Here is a 24687-nt window from a genome sequence, read left to right as displayed (position 1 = left end):
CGAAACGTTTCTATGAGATCCCCTCTCATTCTTCTATACTCTAATGAATACAGCCCAAGAGCTGACAAACACTCCTCATATGTTAGCCCCTGCATTCCAGGAATCATCCTCGTAAATCTTCTCTGAACTCTCTCCAACATCAGTACATCCCTTCTAAGATAGGGGGCCCAAAACTGCACACAGTATTCCAAATGAGGTCTCACCAGTGCCCCATAGAGCCTCATCAACACCTCTGTACTCTTAGACACTATTCCTCTTGAAATGAATGCCAACACAGCATTCGCTTTCTTTACTGCCGATCCAACCTGGTGGTTAACCTTCAGGGTATCCTGCACGAGGACCCCCAAATCCCTTTGCACTTCAGATTTTTGAATTTTTTCCCCATCTAAATAATAATCTGCCTGATTATTTCTTCTTCCAAAATGTACAACCGTACATTTCTCAACATTGTATCTCACCTGCCATTTCTTTGCCCACTCTCCGAAACTGACCAAGTCATTTTACAAGGAAAGCCACAGTACTCTTGCTGTTTCTCTTTGCTTTTTGAAAGAAAAGGCAAATCAAGTCATAAGTGACCATTCAGTTTAATTGGGCCAATTGTGGCACAAGTTAGCGACGCTAGTGGCTTCCACAAAGCAGTGAACTGGGCTTTTCAGACAATTCCACTCCAAAATGTTCAAATCAAATTTGGTGCAAACAACAAAAGGTTAATCATGTTCACAAAGTAACAGTTTCAACCACGAAATGTCATCTCTCCATTTTTCTGTCCCAGTGTGTGACTATCTCATGCTGTTGGAAAGCTTCCACACGTCACTGTTTTTCCCCATTTACTCATACGAAGTCTTACTATCTATTTTTTTTTATTTTCAGAAAGAGTTTTTCTCTGAGCAGTTTGTTACTAGTTCTCATCACAGTAATCACATTGCACATTTAGACAGAGACGTAACGTAAAGATATTTACTCCTCATGTACATGACGGATGTAAGAAATAAAGTAATTCAATTCGATTCAATTCAATTCAGTAAGTGACAACTGACTCCAGTACACACTTTCTGTTTGAACACGACAGAGACTGTTGGCCCGAACAAAAGATTACTTATTCCAGTGCAAAGACCTCCAAGAGGACAACAGCCGGGAAAACCAAAAGGAAGCGACTGACATGATGAAGGAAGCCCTGAATGCTTCAAGAGATGGAGGACCTTCAGTGCTGCTGTAAATGCCAGTGGCAAAATGGCCACTGCCTCTCCAGTGCACCCTCCGTAGTGTGTCGTCTGGTCCTGAATCAACTAATCTTAACAGTGTTAAACATCCATTACACAAGGGCAGATTGATTTAGTAGCTCTGACTGGAAGTTGGATGCTGAGAGGAATGTTCACTTCAATTCCAGTCAACTGAAAGAGCTTGATTATTAAAGTTGGGGAGGGGCAGCATGGTCGACCAGCAATGGGGCAAAAAGTTTCAAAGTTGAGGAAGGTTCATCTTTATTTTACTCTTTATCCCTGAATTACACCCAGTCAAAAGGGAAGATGGAAGGTGTTTCAGGTAAATACAAATTGAAAGGAGCCTCTTCTCCAGGACTGCAGAGTAAAGGAGTGCCATCTTAACTCTTCCTGAACAAAGACTTGTCCACCATTCCATCCAACCACGTTCTGAACATATAATGTACTGTGCAAAAGTTTTGAGCACAAAAATATAGCTAGGGTGCCTGAATTTTGCATAGTACTGCAGTAATTTTATATATTGTATTGTACTACTACTGCTGCAAATTGAGCAAATTTCATGACGTGTGAGTGATGAAAAACCTGATTCTGATATGGGTCTCTATCTTGGACAGAGAGTGGGAAGGGGACAGGGAGAGGGGAATCATGGTTGGGAAAAGGGGAAGGGAGAGAGGAGGGAGTGGGAAACACCAGAGAGATATTCTGTAATTGTTTGGAATCAAATCACCTTCCCCATGTCACAGGGCTGGGTGTGTCTGCACCCACACCACCTGCAGCCGTCAGCCCTGGCACTCCGTCTCTGCCACCTGTCTCACATCCCTCCCACAGTGTTTCACCTTCGCCATTCCCAACATTCTTTGTTCCCGCCAGATCTATAACCTCACTTTCTGTTCCATGTGGTCAAATACAGCACTGTACGAATAGTCTTGTGCCCCCTTGCTGTATATATGTGCCTAAGACTTCTGCACAGTACTATATCGTAAACCCTGAGATCCCTGACCCAGAAATTCATCGTTATCCTCCTCATTCCTAACTGCCAAAGGTCCCCTTCCTAGCCAGAGTTCAACTTCTGGGAATTTATGCGTATAAGTTTCTGGTTGGATTCAATTGCCTGTCTTTATATAACATTTGATCTCACCAACACACTAACACTACATCACACCTATTGTTTCTGCATAATTTTGCACAATCAACATGCAGAATCTGAAAAATACAACGTCACTGACACGGATGCCAAGCATTAACAACTATCGGTCTTTATCATGTCCATTGACAAGAAGAAATTTTAAATAATTAAACTATTTTCTCATCAGACACTGCAGATATCAGTCAAGATTTTGTCCTTTGTGAACTTTATTGAAAAAAGAGAATGTTGTGTTTCTTAATAAATAAGAGCTGGACCTAAGAAGAACAAACTCATATCCGATGTGAGTCCCACACATGATAATGATCATTGTACAATTATAGACTGGCTTCTTGCTTGACCCTGATGGGTCCCAGGGTTGCTGGATCGTGGTTGGAAGTCTTGTCCCTGTCATGGAGGGAGGAGGATGGATGGTTGCCTCCATTGTTCTTGTGGTATTCTGCCCTGAATTGATCCTCTTTGTGGTCTTTATCAAGGCCAGGCATTGGAATTTCCTCGGTTACCTCCTCCTTCTCTGTTACTGGGGCAACCTTGTCCAATCTTTCTGCCTCTTCATTCATGTCGATTTCATCGTCGATCTTGGGATGATCCTCATTGGTCCGTTTGGAGTCTGGTGCCATGGGGCAGCAGCCCTTCTGGTGCCTCTTCAGGCTGCATAGGTGTTTGTAGCTCTTGGAGCAGAGGTGACACTTGTGTGGCCGCTCTATGTTGTGTACATGCCCGTGCAACTTGAGGGTAACGAGCCCGGTGAACTTGGCTGAGCATTGCTTGCAGTGGTATGGCCGCTCTCCGATGTGCAGGCGAAGGTGGGTCTTCAAGTTACTGGTGCCAGTGAAATGTTTGTGACACACCTGCCCGAGCAAAACAAGGAAAGATAAGTCAAGCATTGGAAGAAAAGCAAAACTGTGCCACATTAAAATGAGTTTCATTCCTGTCTCATGGGGTATGTGGGTTAAAACAGAGGCAAATGTCTATGTTACGCAATCCTACTCTACTTTTTCTCTAAATGTTGTATGTTATGGCCTGTATTTCATTAACATTCTTTCCTTTCCTCACAACCACCGCCACCCCCATCCGTTCTGCTTTCCTGAATGAGCCGCGGGCTCTTCAGATGCCATCTATGATCTGAAGCCTCATTCAACTGAACCAGCCCTTTGGGGGTCTCCATAGTGAGAAGTGCCAACCAAGACAGTTCTGCACAGAAGAAGCATGTCATGTGAACAATCTAATAGTACACCAGAGAACTCTGGGTTTGATGCAGATTTGTCAGTAATTTGTAAAATATTCCAGGTGTGAAGGCCAGGTGAGCTCTCTGCCTGAGCACCCAGGTTCCAATTGATGGAACCCATGACATTGGCCTTGGCCCGTCAGAGCCTGTTTGTAAAATCTCAGGATCAGTTCATTGGAAAAATTCAGAGGTCCTGTCTGCACTGGTGCCAGACTGGACTCAATAAGTATGGCCAGTTAGGCTCTGACTAGTTTTGTCTGGATCACTACAAGGCAGCCTATCAGAAGCAGAAGGACAAATTTCCACTCTCCCTTCAGTTGGAGTGTCCCTGATGATGGTGCTGCTTTCCTGCAACAGTGTTTCATGTCGATGTGCTCAATAGTTAGAAGGGCTTTATCTGTGATGGGCTGGGCTGCATCCATTTCTTTCTGTGGGATTTTCTGTTCAAGGGCATTGGTGTTTGCACACCAGAATGAGATGCAGCCAGTCAATATACTCCCCACTGCATATCCATAGAGGTTTGTCAAAGTCACCCCACCTGTGAAAGCAGTGATGGTATTCAACTGTGGGGTGTGTCAATATTGTCTGTGCTGCTTTTCACAATTAATGTCAGGAACCATGGCTGACTCTCTTTTAATCACCTCAGTTTATTTCCCAAGTTTCCTTGCATGCACTCTCTTACCTGACACTGGTGAGGCTTTTCCCCAGTATGTACAAGGTAATGTTTCTGAAGATAGGCCTGTTGTGTGAATGTCTTACTGCAAGTGTGGCAGGAAAAAGGTCTCTCTCCAGTGTGGATCTTCAAATGCATCTGCAAGGAAAGGAATGGAGTTAGATCATAGTCTGCTGGAGGCTGGGTCCTATGTTCCATCAAAGTTGCATTAGTAATAGCTACACCAGTTTAATAGTAGTTCAGTCATTCATTTAAAATTTCCTTTACGTCTCACACACACAAGATAGGCCGAAGAGCTTCTTTCAGTTCTGTAGTGCTCTGTGACTCGAGGTAACACAAAAGTGTATGGCCACTTTCGCAGATTTTAGGTTTTTGAAAACTAACTTTTATTTATCTGCGAACTGTTTGAACAAGCGTACCAACACCAAATCCTGACCAATAATGATGAGATCATTGATTTGGTTATACAAGCATGTTGGGTTAAATATAGAGCAACTTCACTCATAGTTTTATTGAAACACACCAAATAATTCAGCATCAAATTAAACTCAGTGTTTTAGATTACCCTGAGATCCCATCCTGTGTCATGTTGTCTGATTTGGTTTGAGCAGGGTCACAGACCAATTGCCCATCGTTCCTCTGTGTCTGTAACCATTGTCTCTTCTGATACATCAGTGAGCTGAACCCTTAACTTTGCTTCTCTCTCCTCTGCTTGACCCTCAGAGTATTTCCACAACTTTCTCCTCAGGTTACAGTTCTGAGTTTATTATTTCAGAAAATGCTTGTGTGCTACTGGAATTATATTGTTTGATTAAGCATCCCTTGTTGTTTGAATAATTAATTCTGGGTTGTATGTAAAAGGGCATGATTGGCATCATGCCAGCACACCAAACGTGTGATTCTCGCTTAAAGTAAAAGCAAACACACATGAGTTATCTCCCAGCTCCCTTGTTTGCCTTTCAATTCGTTTCAATGTTTTGAATTTACAAAACATAACAGTATTTAGTATTTTGTCATTTATATTCTGAGTTACCAGCAACCTGGTCACAACAATTTATGGGAGAACATAAACAAATGCAAGAGCTTGCATTTCTACCCTTTGTACCTGTGAAGAAAGAAGAAAGCCCTTAACTCAGAGTGGAGTTATAGGGACGTCATCATGACAGCGTTTTTTTCGCAGGCTTTCTTATTTTTACGAGGCCGAGTTGCTTGCTCGACGTTAAACCCAGCTCGGATGGAAAGCGTGCAAGGGAGCCGGCTGGATTTGAACTCGGGAGCCTTCGCTCCGAAGTCCATCGCTGATGCCACTACGCCACCAGCCAGCAACCCTTTGTGCCTGTACATCATTCAATCACTTCATAGCAATCCGCACGGAGTAGGTCTTCCAGCCTTTCGAGCTGCACCATCCAGCATTCCCCCAATTCAATCCTAGCCTGAGCATGGGACAATTTACAATGACCAATTAGCTGACCAAAGACCAGTGTGTCTTTGGATTGTGCGAGGAAACTGGAGTCCCCAGAGGAAGCCCATGCTGTTACGGGGGATATGTACAAACTCCTTACAGACAGTGGCAGGAATTGAATCTGGGTCGCTGTCGCCTTTGAATACCGAAAGGTGTTAACCCCTTTCCCCTTCATTCTCCAACAGCTAAGCACCAATTATTCAACTACTTACTTCAATATGGTAGGTGACTGAGACGCCACAAACCCAGCCAATAGGCAAGTCCAAAAATTCAGTATTTTGGGGGAAGAAATCTCATTTCACCAGACTAGCAACCCCTTACTTTGAAAGTGCTCTCTTGTTCCAAGTCATCAATCCCTCTCTATCCTGTCAAACCTCAAATGAACTTTGGACAGTTTACTTCACCAATGATCAGTCGACCTGTTTTAAATATCGGTCGGAAATCCCCACAGTTTCTGAGGGCATTCAAGTGTATCTGCCACAAATACTCCCTTTCTTGGAGGAGGGAAGGCGGGAACAACGCCCTTCACACAAGTAGTTATGTGCTTCTGCATGTCCCACCCCTGTCACCAGTGAGGAAGCAGATGGGAGTCCCAATGCAAAGAGTAGCCCCAGCTGAGAGTGCAAGCCTCTGCAAGTTCCTACAAGTAGAAAAATACGTACTTTAAGGTCAGATAGATGACCAAAGCGCTTCGAACACACGTTGCACTTGTATTTGATCTTCCCATTCTGTTTTTTCAGTGGGTAACGAAGTGACTGAAAACCAGGGAGATCTGCAGAAGAGGTCTTTGGTTTGCTCAGATTCATCGCCTCTTCACTCCCTGGAGCACATGAGTCAGCTTTCAGATGCATTGGTGGTTCTGAGTTTATTGAGGTACCTGAAGATGACGGCTGGGTGAGGGGCATCTCCTTCAGGCCCACCCCTGGAGCCATGGGCGAGGAGGCTCTGGTGGGAGCAGGGATAGGAATGTCTTTTGGCTGCTCTGAAACGTGATCCGTTTGCCTTTCCTCTGGAGCAGCATGACGGCAACACAGTCGGACTCATCATGGCTTTGGAAATCCCAGCCACCACAAACTGGAGGCATCTTGCCAAACAGGCTGAGGTTGTTCAAAGTGGCTGGGCTGCCGAGCAGATGAAGGCCATTGAATCCAGGTGAATACTTAGGCAATGCATGTCTGGTATAGTGAGGAGACAGAGTGCTGTATGTATACATGTATTGACACAGGAGGTGGCCTCTCGGTGAATACATCCGGTAGGAGACCAAGCCCTGGGCATGGCTAGGATGTCCATTCATGGGCAGAGGGAGTTTGTTGGAAGGTGAGGTTTTGAACTAGGAGAAAGAATGCGAGGGGTTTGTTGAATTACAGAGATCTTGGATCTTTGAGTTGAATTGTTCCTTTCCGGTGGTTGTTCATCATCCTTAACTTCATCGAACTTTGAACCATTTTTGTCTGATGCAGATCTGCTGACTACATCTGAGGAAAGCTTTTCACTGAGGTCCATTATTTGGCTGTCTGGAGTGATGGGTGGGGTATCTCTACGTCCAGTTTTTGTTCCTCCTTCTTTGCGTTGTTGTAATTACCACCTGGCCTTCTTGAATGTCATCCTTTCTCTGAGGAAGCAGGCCAGTGTATTCAGGAACCAGGTCTTTGTATCCCTTGAGATTGTGTTCTAGAAAGACGAAGACAAACCAGATCATTAATCAGGGGAGATGAAGAACAGAAACACCAGTGAATAGGACGGCAGGGTCACATAGTGGTTAGCATTACACTTAAGTGGGTGGGGTCTAGGTGCAAGGGGCTGACTAAACGTGGAGAGATCACAGTCATTCTGAATTGTGCTGAATCATATAATGACATTGCGTTGAATTATGTTTGTGAAGCCAGTAGATTTGGAGGATAAGAAACCACCAAGTTTAGTTTACTACCGAAACACAGAAAGTAAGAAAGAAACCATATTTACTGAGTTATTGACTTCTAATTCCCCATCCTTTCCATTAGACAATAGACACAATTTTTATTTAAAATACTTTGCAACCGCAGGTTCAGAAATGTGACTGTCCACCATATCCATTCTCCTCATATTGTATAAATTTTCATGGTCACCCCTCATTCTGCAGTGCTCCAGGGAATAAAGATCCAGCCTCACCTGATAGGCCTCCACTGAGCCTCCCTGGATCAGATAGCATCCTTGTAAAACTCTTCTGCACGTTCTCCAGCTTGACAATGTTTCTGCAAAAACAGCGTGACCAAAGCTGTAAACTCCAAATGCAGACTCACCAATGACAGAAAAAACGCAATTTCATGTTGCTACTTCGAAACTCAGTGCCCTGACTGAAGGCCAGCATGATAAACACCTGCTTCACCTCCTTTTCATCTTGTGTGGCCACCTTCACTTCAACATCCATGTCCCTCTGTTGTACAACACTTGTCAGTGGCCTGCCATTCACTGGTTCACTCCATAAATCCTACCCTGTCCAAAATGCATCACCTCACGCTTACCTAAGTTGCCATTCCTCAGGTGTTCAGCTTACCTCACTTACCTGGAGGGCAGGTTGTGTCAAGTTTGTGTGACACTCTGATTCCCCACCCCCTCTGCTGGCCACCTCCCTCACCTCACCTCAAATACCTGGAAGGCAGGCTCAGAGTGATTCAAGTCGAGTTTGTATGACACTCTGATACAACACTCAACACCCACACCCTCCTCTCGCCATCTCCCTCACCTTACTTCAATTACCTAGAAGGCAGGCTCAGAGTGATTCAAGTCGAGTTTGTATGACACTCTGATACAACACTGACCCCTGTTCTCGTCATCTCCCTCACCTTACCTCAATTACCTGGAAGACAGGCTCGGACTGATGTAAGTCGAGTTTGAATGCTGAACAATGTGCGATTTGGAGTTTCGATTGCTGAATTTAGAGAGAGTGTGAGCCACTGTCTGTAGCAAACATTACCTCACTACCTGCAGCTCTGTGACATCACGGTGAGGTAGACGTCCCTGAGTCCCAAACCCCTGTTCGAATCTGTCCTGTATTTCATTTACATACACAATTTGTTGTTCAGTTAAATGGTAGTTTGCCTTTTTAACCATTGACATGAAACTCTGGTGAATTGGGGCAGCCATTTAATTGGGCCAAAATTATGTTGGAAACCACTGTGTTTTTATAAGATGAACTAATCCAAGACTGAAGTTGTATTTTAATGATTTGTACTTTTCAACAAACACATGTATTTTTCACAGTCTGTGGTGGGTCGTCCCTACTTACAGGCATTAAAAGTTGACAGCAGTTAAACTAATGGTTTATCACCTTTCTCATTTCTCATTGGCTGAACATTCGCACACTGCCCATGTGATGTAATTGTGCAGCACTGATTGGTTTATTCTTTTCTCAGGGATTTCTGTCATATGGATGACACATGGTGATGGATTTTTCAGAGCGACATCTTTGCTTCTTTCCTTTTCTTTTATCTTCAGCTTCTGATTGTTTTTCATTCACCTTAGCTTCATTTCTCAGCTCTTTATTTAGTTTCCATAGTATTTGTATGTTTGTCTGTACTTTAAAATAAACAATAAGAATTTCAGACTGCCCGCCATTCTCAACTCCTGGAAGAACCTTCAGGAGAATAAAATTAACAAATCTAATAACGTACTGGTCCTGATGTGGCCCAACTAACCGGAATCCTCTGTAGTATTATTATTATAATAATTATTATTCAGTTTTTTCTTTCTTTTTGTATTTGCATAGTTTGGTGTCTTTTTCACTAGTTATTTATCTGTCCTGTTGGACGCAGTCTTTCTTTCCTTGTATTTGCTGTGAATGCCAGCTAGAAAATGAATCTCCACGTTGAATATCATGACATATATCAGAATCAGAATCAGGTTTATTATCACTGGCATGTGACGTGAAGTTTGTTAACTTAGCAGCGGCAGTTCAATGCAATACATAACCTAGCAGAGAGAGAAAAAAAATAATAAACAAGTAAATTGTTGTTGAGCCCACTAGGGGATTGGCTGTACTGGATTGGGTATTGTGTAATGAACCAGAGTTGATTAGAGAGATTGAGGTGAAGGAACCCTTAGGAGGCAGTGATCATAACATGATTGAGTTCACTGTGAAATTTGAAAAAGAGAAGCCGAAATCTGATGTGTCGGTACTTCAGTGAAGTAAAGGAAATTACAGTGGCATGAGAAAGGAACTGGCCAAAGTTGACTGGAAAGGGACACTGGTGGGAAGGACGGCAGAGCAGCAGGGGCTGGAGTTTATGCGAGAAGAGAGGAAGGTGCAAGACAGGTATATTCCAAGAAAGAAGAAATTTTCAAATGGAAAAAGGATGCAACCGTGGTTGACAAGAGAAATCAAAGCCAAAGTTAAAGCAAAGGAGAGGGCTTACAAGGAAGCAAAAATTAGTGGGAAGACAGAGGATTGGGAAGTTTTTAAAAGCTTACAAAAGGAAACTAAGAAGGTCATTAAGAGGGAAAAGATGAACTATGAAAGGAAGCTAGCAAATAATATCAAAGAGGATACTAAAAGCTTTTTCAAGTATATAAAGAGTAAAAGACAGGTGAGAGTAGGTATAGGACCGATAGAAAATGACACTGGAGAAATTGTAATGGGAGATAAGGAGATGGTGGAGGAACTGAACGAGTATTTTGCATCAGTCTTCACTGAGGAAGACATCAGCAGTATACCAGACACTCCAGGGTGGCAGGGAAGAAAAGTGTGCGCAGTCACCATTACGACAGAGGAAGTACTCAGGAAGCTGAGTAGTCTAAAGGTAGATAAACCTCCCGGACCAGATGGAATGCACCTCCGTGTTCTGAAGGAAGTAGCTGTGGAGATTGCAGAGGCATTAGCGATGAACTTTCAAAAGTCAATAGATCCTGGCATGGTTCTGGAGAACTGGAAGATTGCAAATGTCACTCCGCTATTTAAGAAGGGGGCAAGGAAGCAAAAAGGAAATTAGACCTGTTAGCTTGACATCGGTGGTTGGGAAGTTGTTGGAGCCGATTGTCAAGGATGAGGTTACAGAGTACTTGGAGGCAGATGACAAGATGGGCAGAACTCAGCATGGATTCCGTAAAGGAAAATCCTGCCTGACAAACCTATTACAATTTTCTGAGGAAATTACAAGTAGGCTAGATGAGGGAGATGCAGTGGATGTTGTATATTTGGATTTTCAGAAGGCCTTTGACAAGGTGCCACACATGAGATTAACAAGATAAGAGCCCATGGAATTACAGGAAAGTTACATATGTGGATAGAGCATTGGCTGATTGGCAGGAAACAGAGAGTGGGAATAAAGGGATCCCATTCTGGTTGGCTGCCGGTTACCAGTGGTGTTCCACAGGGGTCCGTGTTGGGGTTGCTTCTTTTTACATTCTACATCAACGATTTGGATTATGGAATAGATGGCTTTGTGGCTAAGTTTGCCAATGATACAAAGATAGATGGAGGGGCTGGTAGTGCTGAGGAAACAGAGAGTCTGCAGAGAGTCTTGGACAGATTGGAAGAATGGGTAAAGAAGTGGCAAATGAAGTACAATGTTGGAAAGTGTATGGTTATGCACTTTGGCAGAAAAAATAAATGGGCAGACTATTATTTAAATGGGGAAAGAATTCAAAGTTCTGTGATGCAATGGGACTTGGGAGTCCTCGTACAGGATTCCCTTAAAGTTAACCTCCAGGTTGAGTCAGTAGTGAAGAAGGCGAATGCAATGTTGGCATTCATTTCTAGAGGAATAGAGTATAGGAGCAGGGATGTGATGTTGAGGCTCTATAAGGTGCTGGTGAGACCTCACTTGGAGTACTGTGGGCAGTTTTGGTCTCCTTATTTAAGAAAGGATGTGCTGACGTTGGAGAGGGTACAGAGAAGATTCACTAGAATGATTCCGGGAATGAGAGGGTTAACATATGAGGAACGTTTGTCCGCTCTTGGACTGTATTCCTTGGAGTTTAGAAGAATGAGGGGAGACCTCATAGAAATATTTCGAATGTTAAAAGGCATGGACAGAGTGGATGTGGCAAAGTTGTTTCCCATGATGGGGGAGTCTAGTACGAGAGGGCATGACTTAAGGATTGAAGGGCGCCCTTTCAGAACAGAAATGCGAAGAAATTTTTTAGTCAGAGGGTGGTGAATCTATGGAATTTGTTGCCACGGGCAGCAGTGGAGACCAAGTCATTGGGTGTATTTAAGGCAGAGATTGATAGGTATCTGAGTAGCCAGGGCATCAAAGGTTATGGTGAGAAGGTGGGGCAGTGGGACTAAATAGGATAAAATGGATCAGCTCATGATAAAATGGCAGAGCAGACTCGATGGGCCGAATGGCCTACTTCTGCTCCTTTGTCTTATGGTCTTATGATCACTCCCTAAAGATGTCCTGGGTACTTTGTAGGCTAGTGCCCAAGATGGAGCTGACTAGACTTGTAACCTTCTGCAGCTTCTTTCAGTCCTGTGCAGTAGCCCCCCCATACCAGACAGTGATGCAGCCTGTTAGAATGCTCTCCACGGTACAGTTATAGAGGGTTTTGAGTGTATTTGTTGACATGCCAAATCTCTTCAAACTCTGAATAAAGTATAGCTGCTGTCTTGCCTTTTTTATGACTACATCAATATGTTGGGACCAGGTTCGTTCCTCAGAGATCTTGACACCCAGGAACTTGAAACTACTCACTCTCTCCACTTCTGATCCCTCTATGAGGATTGGTATGTGTTCCTTCATCTTACCCTTCCTGAAGTCCACAATCAGCTCTTTTGTCTTACTGACGTTGAGTGCCAGGTTGTTGCTGCGGCACCATTCCACTAGTTGGCATATCTCACTCCTGTATGCCCTCTCGTCACCACCTGAGATTCTACCAACAATGGTTGTGTCGTCAGCAAATTTATAGATGGTATTTGAGCTGTGCCCAGACAACACAGTTATGTGTATACAGAGAGTAGAGCAGTGGGCTAAGCACACACCCCTGAGGTGCGCCAGTGTTGACCGTCAGTGAGGAGGAGATATTATCCCCAAAACACACAGACTGTGGTCTTCCAGTTAGGAAGCTGAGGATCCAATTGCAGAGGGAGGTACAGAGGCCCAGGTTCTGCAACTTCTCATTGAGGATTGTTGGAATGATGGTATTAAATTCTGAGCTAAAGTCGATGAACAGCATCCTGACATACAGTAGGTGTTTGTGTTTTCTCAGTGGTCTAAAGCCCTGTGGAGAGCCATTGAGATTGCGTCTGCTGTTGACCAATTGTGGAGATAGGCAAATTGCAACGGGTCCAGGTCCTTGCTGAGACAGGAGTTCAGTCTGGTCATAACCAACCTCTCAAAGCATTTCATCACTGTCGATGTGAGTGCTACCGGGTGATAGTCATTAAGGCAGTCCACGTTATTCTTCTTAGGCACTGGGATAATTGTTGCCTTTTTGAAGCAAGTTAGAACTTCTGCCCGTAGCAGTGAGAGGTTGAAAATATCCTTACCAGTGTGGTAAACCATATATATGTCGTAACTGGGTTAACTGTCTGGACATGCCCCTCTGCTGACTGCCCCTGTGGCTCCTCCCATAGATCCTATATAAAGGTGTTTCGCCTTGCCCCTCCCCCTCAGTCCAGGGGCAGACACTCACCATGGAGGTCGTATTGTAGAGCGGATAAAAGCCTTTCAGTATTTTACCCAACTTCAGTCTCTTGGAGTTATTGAAGGTGCTTCAATTTTATTCGCTGTACATTTTAAAGCATGGAACATGCTCTGAGACCCGACACGTTGGAGGCTGCTCGTTTGGCGATCGAGCTGGCCGACACGTTGGAGGCTGCTCTGCATAACTCCGAGGCTCTCCAGGCACACGATCCCCCGATGGCCTAGTGGGCGCCGCAGACCCCGCAACCCACTAGCGAATCGACCTCGGCTGCCGCCAGTCGCAAGTCCACGCAACCTGCCAACGAATCGACCTCGACTGCTGCCAGTCGCGAGTCCGCTAAGAGCTACCTCTGAGGACTGGAGAAGTACCCCCGGAAACGCTCCGCGGCCCAACAAGCTACCCGCTCCAGCTACGGAAGGAAGGGCCACGTCGCCAAGGTCTTTAAGTCCAAACCGCGAGCGGGATCGAGCAGTGCCGCGTGCGAGACATGGGGGGCCGCCATCTTGCCTGCCGCCATCTTCCCTGCACGCTGCCACCACATGCGAGACATGGGGGCGGACATCTTAGTCGGCGCCCCCTCCCACCGCCTACGACCAACAGGTGTTCACGGGTCACCCCACTGCGCCGGACCAAGACAGCGACTCAACCCTGGCCTCCGTGACCCTCGACCAAAGCGCTCCCCACCAGCTCGCAAGGTCAATGATGGACATCCTGGTGGAGGGGCGCAGGACAAGCTGCCTGTTTGACACGGGCAGCACGGAGAGCTTTATCCACCCGGCCACGGTGCAGCATTGCGGACTCATGATACGGCCGGTAAAGTCAGAGGGTCACCATGGCTTCCGGGTCGCATACAACAGACATCCGGGGGGCGGGGGGGTTGTGTAGCGACGCTGGTGGTGCAGGGCACAGAATATCGAGACTTTACGTTACTGGTCATGCCTCAACTGTGTGCCCCTGTGCTATTGGGGCTCGGCTTCCAGAGCAACCTGAAAAGCGTGACAATGAAGTATGATGGGCCCCTCCCACCAATTACCGTCGTAAATCCCCAGTTTTGTAAGGATACGTCACGTACCCTGCTACTGACAACACACACACCGACCCGTACATCCCACCCAACACCATGCCAACTGCCACACCACCAACGCCACTTGCGGCCTCTCCACCCTCAAGATCCCTCCCCCACCGCTGTTCGCCAACGTGACCCCCGACTGTAAACCTGTGGCAACTAAAAGCAGGAGGTACAGCGCGGGGGACAGAGCCTTCATTAAGTCGGAGGTGCAGCGGCTGCTCAAGGAGGGGGTCATTGAGACAAGCACAAGTCCTTGGAGGGCGCAGGTGGTCGTTGTTCAGAACGGGGAGAAGAATAGGATGGTCGTGGACTATAGCCAGACCATCAATAGGTTCACGCAGCTCGACGCGTACCCTCTACCCCGCATCGCGGATATGGTCAATCAGATAGCACAGTACAAGGTGTACTTGACCATAGACCTAAAATCCGCTTACCATCAGCTCCCCATCCGCCGGGAGGACCGCCCTTACATTGCTTTCGAGGCGGACGGCAGGCTTTATCAATTCCTGCGCGTCCCCTTCGGTGTTACGAATGGTTTATCTGTCTTCCAGAGGGCAATGGACCGGATGGTGGACCAGTGCCAACTGAAGGCCACGCTCCCATATCTGGATAACATCACCATCTGCGGTCACGACTGGCAGGATCACGACAATAACCTCCAAAAATTTCTCCAAGCGGCCAAAGCCTTCAATCTCACCTATAACAAGGACAAGTGTGTATTCGGGACCACCTGACTTGCTATCCTTGGGTGTGTCGTGGAGAATGGAGTCATTGGCCCTGACCCCGACCGTATGAACTCCCTCTTCCCAACACCCTCAGAGCCCTCAAAAGGTGCCTGGGCTTCTTTTCATATTACGCCCAATGGGTCTCTAACTACGCAGACAAGGCCCGCCCCCTGGTCAAGTCCACCACATTCCCCCTCTCAGCCAAGGCCCACGCGGCCTTCAACCACATAAAAGGGGACATTGCCAAAGCAGCAATGCATGCGGTGGATGAGTCCATTCCCTTCCAAGTAGAGAGTGATGCCTCTGACTTTGCGCTGGCTGCTACCCTCAACCAGGCAGGAAGACCAGTGGCGTTCTTCTCCCGTACCCTTCAAGGCCCTGAAATTCGGCACTCCGCAGTGGAGAAAGAGGCCCAGGCCATAGTGGAAGCTATTAGGCACTGGAGGCACTATCTCACTGGCAAAAAGGTTCACCCTGCTAACTGACCAGCGCTCAGTCGCATTCATGTTTAATAACCAACAGCGGGGTAAAATCAAAAATGATAAAATTCTGAGGTGGAGAATCGAACTCTCCACCTACAACTATGACATCATGTACAGGCCTGGGAAGCTCAATGAGCCCTCCGATGCCCTATCCCGGGGAACATGTGCCAGCGCGCAGATCGACCGGCTATACGCCCTACATGTAGATCTTTGCCACCCGGGGGTCACCCGGCTTTTCCACTTCGTGAAAGCCCGGAACCTGCCTTACTCCCTTGAGGAGATCAGGATGATGACCAGGGACTGCCAAGTCTGCGCAGAGTGCAAACCGCACTTCTACCGACCCGAAAAGGCACAACTCATCAAGGCTACCCGTCCCTTTGAGCGACTGAGTGTTGACTTTAAGGGCCCCCTTCCCTCCATCAACCGCAATGTGTACTTTCTTAACGTAATTGACGAATACTCGCGGTTCCCCTTCGCCATCCCCTGCCCCGACACCACTACCATGTCAGTTATAAAAGCCCTGCGCAAGCTCTTCACTCTGTTCGGATACCCATGCTATATCCACAGTGACAGAGGGTCCTCGTTTATGAGTGACGAGCTGCGCCAATACCTACTGGTTAGGGGAATTGCAACTAGTAGGACCACGAGCTATAATCCCTGGGGGAATGGACAGGTAGAGAAGGAGAATGGCACGGTGTGGAAAGTCACACTCTTAGCCCTCAGGTCAAAGGGACTGCCGGTATCCCGCTGGCAGGAGGTCCTTCCCGAGGCACTCCACTCCATCCGCTCCCTGTTATGCACGTCCACCAATGCCAATATATATACCCACGAGACACCACGCACTCCAAACTGTACATAGACACCACACGACACTCCCATACCGGGCACGACAGATACACACGAGGGATTACCGACGCCTAACGTGCTGAAACCTCAAGTCAGGCCGGAGCCAGCACAACCGCCGTCGCCGATGCAATCACCACTGGTGCTACGTAGATCACAGCGACGGACTCGACCGCCTGATAGACTTAACCTGTAAATATACTTCTTGAAAATATTGTCAGTCACTTCACCCCGCGGGACTCTTTTTTTAAAAAATGGAGGGGTGAATGTGGTAAACCATATATATGTTGAACTGGGTTAGCTGTCTGGACACACCCCTCTGCTGACTGCCCCTGTGGCTCCTCCCACACTTTCCTGTATAAAGGTGTTTCGCCTTTCCCCTCCCCCTCAGTCCAGGGGCAGACACTCACCATGGAGGTCGTATTGTACAGCGAATAAAAGCCTTTCAGTATTTTACCAAACCTCAGTCTTTTGGAGTTATTGGAGGTGCGCTTCAACCAGGTACTCCATCGAGATCTTCTGCCTTGAGAGGGTTCACTCTCTTTAAAGACAGTCTAACATCGGCCTCTGAAATGGAGATCACAGGGTCCTCAGGTGCAGCAGGGATCTTCACAGCTGTAGTTGTGTTCTCCCTTTCAAAGTGTGCATAGAAGGCGTTGAGTTCATCTGGCAGTGAAGCATCACTGCCATTAGTGCTATTGGGTTTCACTTTGTAGGAAGTAATGTCTTACAGTCCCTGCCAGAGTTGTTGTGCATCTGATATCACCTCCAACCTTGTTCAAAATTGTCTCTTCACCCATGAAATAGCCCTCCCCAAATCATACCTGGTTTTCTGGTTGCCAGATTTGAATGCCACAGATCTAGCCTTCAGCAGACGATGTACCCCCTGGTTCATCTACGGCTTTTGGTTTGGGAATGTACAGTAAGTCTTTGTAGGCACACACTCATCCACACAGGTTTTAATGAAGTCAGTAACAACTGCAGCATACTCATCCAGATTGAAAGCTGAATCCCTGAATACAGTCCAGTCCACCGATTCAAAGCTTCGCCTGTCCATACCTTCTTGGTCCTCACTGCTGGTGCTGCAGTCTTCAGTCTCTGCCTATACTCAGGGAGTGGACGTACAGTTTGGTGATCAGACTTCCCGAAGTGAGGGCGTGGAATAGCACGGTAGGCATTCTTGATGGTGGTGTAGCAATGGTCCAGTGTGTTGTTTCCTCTGGTACTGCAAGTCATCTGTTGATGGAAATTGCTTAGTGATTTTTTCAGACTGGCCCTGTTAAAATCTCCCAAAATGATGGCGAAGGCGTTAGGGTGAGCTGTTTCGTGCATGTTGATCCCATTGCTCAGATCATAGTTATATCGTACATAGTTTGATAATAAATTCATTTGAACTTTGACCTTAACCTCTGACTCTTCGTGCTTCACTGTAGGACTAACCAAAGAGTTACCCTGTGACCCCTCATTCATCTTCATCCACGACAGCATACTTTCCTCCGAAGGTAAATAGCCCCATCACCGAGAATCGGCCTCACAACACTCCGATACTGCACCTCCCCACCCACCACCCAAACATCAGGCTTCAGCATCTCCTTCCTGATGGTAGCAATGAGAACAGGGCATATCTTGGGTGGTGGGAGTACTTCAATGATCGAGCTCTCTCTGCAATACTTCCAGTGTTTGTGATCTTTGGAGCATTAACTTAAATTTTAAAACCATAAAACCATTGCCACTTCCGTGTCCCTCCCCCGGGGTGACACACACTTTCATTGTTCGAGGGTCTTGTTCTACCGAACTCAGCCCCTCCACATGTGGACCATCAGTCCCTTAAACTTGTTCAGTCATTCACTGTCCAATTTGTATTTTATTTTGATTGTGTTTATAGATACAGCACAGAGTGGGCCCATTGGCCCTTCAAGCTGGGCCACCCAGTAACCTGTGATTTGACCCTAGCCTAATCACTGGACAATTTGCAATGACCAATTAACCTCCTAACCGGCATGTCTTTGGACTCTGGGAGGAAACTGGAGCATCTGGATGAAAGCTACACATTCCATGGGGATGACGTACAAACTCCGTACAGGACGTTGGGATTGAACTCTGAACACCAAAGTCCAAAGCTGGAATATTGTATCTCCACCTGTTCAGTTAATTTCACAACTTTGCAACACTTACACTTATGGTTGGGTTGATGTGGCAGGATTACCATGGTACCACTCTCTTTTGTCTTTTTCTCTTCTGATGTGACCACGTTTAACAACCTTAATGGCTTTCCATTCAGAAAAGCAAAGGCCGTTGTGAAAATGATGTCTTCATAAATATGTAGTGTGTTTATTGCAGTCTCACTTCTGATTCAGAAACTTGTGGGTGCAAAGCCTGCTTTGAAGAACTGAACATCAGACGTAGGTTGCCCCTCTCAGTGGGTGTAGCTCTGCTTGTGATGGGATACGATGTTAAAATGAGCTTGTGGCTGCTTCCTGAGATGAGGAATGCAGGGCCATCAGCATCGTCAGTGATCTCTCGCATCTGTCCAACAATCTCTTTGACCTCCTACCATCAGGCCGGAGGTACTGTAACATTAGATCAAGAACAGTCAGGATGGGAACAGCTTCTTCCTCCAGGCCATAAGACTACTGAACTCCCAGACACCACCCAGGTCTCATCACATATGAAGAGCTAGTGATGCTATACTGTCTACTTTTTAAACTTGTGTTGTATATGCACCTTATTGTTTGTTAATTTATTTGTGATAATATGTATTATGTGTCTGAGTTCTATGTAGTGTATCGTGCACCTTGGTCCAGAGGAACATTGTCTCATTTGGCCGTAAACATGTGAGTGATTGAATGGTTCTAAACCTGAACTTGAACTTGAGTGGTCATTGGGACAACTTCAGAGAAAACCAAAGGAGTTATTCTTGTTGCCCTGGGTAACAATTATCCATCAACAATCATTCCTTAAGCACATCAGCAGGATTTAACACATTGCAGTCTGGCGGCCGACCATATGTAAATTGATGAATGTTCTATACGATCGTAAATGCATCTCAAAAATACTTCCTTTGTTGTAAAGAGTTCGTAGATGCTCTGATAGGTACGTGACAAAACACATTTAAGTGCATGTTTCCTTTCTTTCTTCTAGCAATGTCCTGAAGAAGGTTCCAGCCCAAAACGTCAACTGTTTGTTTATTTCCACAGATGCTGCCTGGCCGGCTGAGTTCCTCCAGAATTTTGTGTGTGTTGATTGAAATCTCTTGTATTACTGATTCTGATTCCTCTATTCTGCTCATGAGTGTGACCCAAAGCTTCCAATCTCACTCCCACTGGTACCTCTCAGACCCAGGCCTCTAAAAATACTGTAAAAAAATCAGTGACACTTGAGGATTACATTTATCTTCCGACCATGTCCATTACTGCCTGTAGGACTCAGTAACTGAGATTAACAATTACAAATAATTAGCAGTTTCTGTTCATATTTGTTCAGCTTCCAGTTTCCTGTAAAGGGAAAAGCCAAATCAATTATTTCAACTGTTTCTCCCTTCACAACTTTCCGAATTCATTCATGTTCATTGTCATTCAACCATACACATGTATACTGCCGAACAAGACAAAGTTCCTCCAGACCAAGGTGAACCTCACAGTGCATATAAAAACTTTTGCACAGTTACGTATTTGTCAACAGGGAGTGGAGAGCAAGTTTGTAACTCTGGCAGGAGCAAAGGATGTTGGGAATAGCGAGGTTGGTGCGCCATGGGAGGGTTGTGGGACAGGTGAGAGAGAAGGAGTGTTGGGGTGGGGGTGGGCGTTGGGGCGAGTGCAGGCACACCCAGCCCTGAGGCACCAGGCAAGCTCATTTGATTCCAAACAATTAGTTTATTGATCATTGTAGAACGTCTCTGTGGTGCTTCCCACTCCTTCCCCTCTCCTTTCACTTTCCCATCCATGATTCCCCTCTCCCTGCCCCCTTCCTACCTCAGTCCACAATAGAGACCCTTATCAGAATCAGGTTTATCATCACATACATATGGCATGAAATATTGTTGCAGCAGCAGTACAATGTAATACATAAAATTATTACAGTTCCGTGAAAAAGTCTTAGGCACAATCACACACCAAGATTGGGAAGATTCCTACTAAGGGTGACTTCAGCACCCTCTCCGATGGAGAAGGTCGACCAATGCTCCTGCTATCAATTATAATCCAGTCCCTTGTGTGTGGACTGTAGGATATTCCTTTAAATTCAGCACAAGTATTGGAATGCATCACTGGCACCAGCCTACCTGTCATCGAGGTTTATAAGGCATTGGTGAGGCCTCACTTGGAGTACTATGAGCAGTTTTAGGCCCCTTATCGAAGAAAGGATGTGCTGACGTTGCAGAGGTTTCAAAGGAGGTTCAGGATAATGAGTCTGCGATAGAAAGGCTGATTGTAAGAGGAGCATTTGATGGCTCTCGGCCTGTACTCACTGGAAATCAGAAGAATGAGGGGACATCTTATTGAAACCTATCAGACGTTAAAAGGCCTCAATAGAATGGATGTAGAGAGGACGTTTCCTGTGGTGGGAGAGTCTAAGACCTGAGGATGCTGTCTCAGAATCCTTTTAGACTGGAGATGAGGAGAAATTTCTTTAGGCAGAGAGTGGTGAAGCTGTGGAATTCATTGCCCCCAGTAGCTCAGAGGTCGTCATTGGGTATATTTAAAACAGTGGTTCATGGATTCTTGATGAATCCGTGTGGGTAGAATTAAGAAACTGCAAAAGTAAAAACACCGTGATGGGAATTGTATGCAGGCCTCCGAACAGTAAACAGATTGTGGGCTACAAATTACAATGGAAGATAGAAAAAGCATGTAAAAACAGCAATGTTGTGATAATCATAGGGGATTTCAATATGCAAGCAGATTGGGAAAATATGGTTGGTGCTTGTCCCAAGAGGGGGAATTTGCAGAATGCCAATGAGATGGCATTTTAGAACAGCTAATGGAAATGACAATTCAGGATTGGATGTTATGTTATGACACAGATTTCATGAGGAAACTTAAGGTAAAGGAACCCTTAGGAGTGAGCATAATATTCATCCTGCAGTTTAAGAATGAGATGCTGAGATCGAATGTATCAGTAGGGTAAATGGAATTACAGAGGCATAAGAGAGGAGCTGGTCAAAGTTGATTCGAAGGGGACGTCAGCAGGGATGACAGCAGAACAGCAATGGCTGGAGTTTCTGGGAGCAATTCAGAAGGCTCAGGATGGATACATCCCAAAGACCATAAGACATAGGTCCCTCAAGGCTGCAGTGCAAGTTGACAGGGTGGTTAAGAATACATATGTTGTGTTAGCCTTCATTGGGTCTGGGGATTGAGTTCATGAAGTAATGTTACAGTTCTACGAAACTGGTTAGACTACACTTGGAGTATTGTGTTCAGTTCTAATCAGCTCATTATAGAAAGGATGTGAAAGCTTGGGAGGGTGCAGAGGAGATTTACCATATGGGGGAAAAAAAGAAAACAAGAGGGCTATGTGAGGCAAATATTCAATTAACCTTGGAGTAGGTTAAAGGGTCAGTATGACATTATGGGCCGAAGGACGTGTACCGTGCTTTGTTCTACACTAGGTGGCCACTTTAATAGATACACCTACTCATTAATGCAAATATCTAATCAGCCAATCATGTGGCAGCAACACAATGTATAAAAACATGAGAGAGAGATTCAGTTGTTGTTCAGACGAAACATCAGAATGGGGAAGAAATGGGATCTCAGTGACTTTGACTGTGGAATGATTGCTGGTGCCAGACAAGGTGGTTTGAGTATTTCAAATTGATGATCTCCTGGGATTTTCAAGCACAACAGTCTCTAGAGTAGGGGCTCCTAACTTTTTTTTTTATGCCATCAGGTAATACCATTAAGCAGGGGTTTGTGGACCCCAGGTTGGGAACCCCTGCTGTAGAGTTTACAAAGAATGGTACTAAAACAAACAAACACATGCTGCAAGCAGCAGTTCTGTGGGTGAAAATGCCTTATTAATGAGAGGACAGAAGAGATTGGCCAGAGTGTTTCAAACTGACAAGAAGCAATCGGAACTCAAACAACCATATGTTACAACAGTGGTGTGTAGAAGAGCATCTCTGAATGCACAACATGTCAAACCTTGAAGTGGATGTACTACAGCAGAAGACCATGAATACACACTCAGTGGCCACTTTATTAGGTACAGAATGCACCTAGTAATATGGCTACTGAGTGCACAGGCAGTATGGTCACCTGTGTGGGCCTTGAAAGTGAATGTTTTGTAAAGTTCACCCTGCAACTCTCGGGAAAAAACTCATCCAAATCATTTTGGGATTGGAGAGGTGGGAAAGTCACTGTGCTGTCCATTGTGTATTGGGAGGAAGACTTCGTGGTAGGAGGTGGGGAGGTCAGTATACATGGAGATTTGGTGGAGTTTTACCATTGCCAGTGTCTGACTATGTTCCTAGGTTGGTGGTTTGGGGAAGGAGTGGAGATGGGTGGTACAAGGGAGCCACAAACCAAGTTTTTGGCTGTTTTGGAGAGGCAGCAGTTGACTAATGGAACAGAGATACAGGCCAAGTGAGCAAAGTCTGTGACTGTTATTCTTTGCCAGTGTGGTCAGTGTTCCTTCTCCCACCCCGCACTGACCCCCCCCCCCCCCCAAATCGCTTCAAGAAGCCTCTTGGCTTCTCTAAGTGTCACCCCTCTATAAAGATTTTTTTTCATATATAGATTGCAATTTGGATCTGGCTGCATCTCTTAGGCAGTGCAGAATTGCAGTTCTGTTCCAAAGTTTAGCTTGCATTGCTGTAAACAAACTGCAAAACTTTCAAAATTCTAAAATCATTAAAAAGAGAATAAAGTCAGGCCTCAGTCATGCTGAAAACAGTGGTGCAAAATACTTCCAGCTCAAGGAGGAGATGGAGTCATTCATACCTCTGTGCTTTGTCTCATTACAGTTGTTCAATTGCTGTGGTTCCCTTTCTGTCAGCTTGAACAAGTCTGCAGAGGCATCACATATTTCACTCACTAGTTAACTGTTCAGTTTGCATGCTTTGACTTTTAAAGTCAACAAGTTCCTCTTCTCACTGCTGGGCTGATTCACGTTATGCCAAGGGTACAGGAATAGGAGGAAAGCAGAGCTTTCTGGTTGGAGAGGTGAGAAATAGGAGACAGGCTTGAAAAACCCAGGTATGGTGGATTTTACAACAAAGTGATCTGTCACCATTGGCTCACTTTGGATGTAATGTTAAACACATCTGACATGTCTCCATGGCAGTACTCAAACTCATCTGGCAGGGGAGTACAGGGTTATGAGTAACAAATAAGTTCAAAGTTCAATGTAAATTTATTATCAAATTGCATGTTATTGATATAGTACCTTACAATTCATTTTCTTGCAGGCATTTACAGGAAAAACAAATGTTCTTCAATCCTGCCTCTCAGGATCTTCTTCATCAACCCACCAACCACTGAAGCAAGACTCACTAGTCTATAATTTCCTGAACTATCCCTACTCCCTTTCTCGAATAAGGGAACATCCGCAACCCTCCAATGCTTTGGAACCTCCCCCGTCTCCATTGATGATACAAAGATCATCGCCAGAGGCTCAGCAATCTCATCCCTCCCCTCCCACTGTAGCCTGGGGTACACCTTGTCTGGTCCCAGAGACTTATCCAATTTGATGCTTTCCAAAAGCTCCAGCATATCCTCTTTCTTAATGTCTATATGCTCAAGCTTTTCAGTCCGCTGCAAGTCATCCCTACAGCCGCCAAGATCCTTTTCTGTAGTGAATACTGAAGCAAGGTACTCATTAAGTACCTCTGCTATCTCTTCCGGTTCCATACACACTTTTCCACTGTCACACTTGATTGGTCCTATTCTCTCACGTCATATCCTCTTGCTGTTTACATATTTGTAGAATGCCTTAGGGTTTTCCTTAATCCTGTCTGCCAAGGCCTTCTCATGGCCCCTTCTGGCTCTCCTAATTTCATTCTTAAGCTCCTTCTTGCTAACCTTATAATCTTCTAGATCTCTATCATTACCTAGTTTTTTGTACCTTTCGTAAGCTCTTTTCATCTTGACTAGATTTACAACAGCCTTTGTACACCACAGTTCCTGTACCTTACCATCCTTTCCGTCTCATTGGAACATACCTATGCAGAACACGCAAATGTCCCCTGAATATTGGCCACATTTCTTCCGTATGTTTC

The 24687-nt window shown here is 45.5% G+C and overlaps 1 protein-coding gene and 1 pseudogene across 1 annotated transcript in view; both read right to left on the bottom strand.

Moving 5' to 3' along the window:
* Nucleotides 1-2681: 2681 nt before the first annotated feature.
* Nucleotides 2682-7426, bottom strand: LOC140184953 (uncharacterized; annotated as a pseudogene).
* A 1689-nt stretch (nucleotides 7427-9115) lies between these two features.
* The window catches only part of LOC140184952 (baculoviral IAP repeat-containing protein 5.1-like), a 31798-nt gene continuing 16226 nt past the window's right edge, over nucleotides 9116-24687 (bottom strand). The window contains exon 4 of the mRNA XM_072238197.1: nucleotides 9116-9340. Within this exon, the coding sequence (XP_072094298.1) occupies nucleotides 9116-9340 (225 nt within the window). The remainder of the gene's footprint in view (nucleotides 9341-24687) is intronic.

This window comes from Mobula birostris, chromosome 20 (assembly GCF_030028105.1).
Source record: "Mobula birostris isolate sMobBir1 chromosome 20, sMobBir1.hap1, whole genome shotgun sequence".
NCBI classification, from domain to species: Eukaryota; Metazoa; Chordata; class Chondrichthyes; order Myliobatiformes; family Myliobatidae; genus Mobula; species Mobula birostris.
Note: the sequence above shows the minus strand (reverse complement) of the source record. Positions and strands in the feature narration are given on the sequence as shown.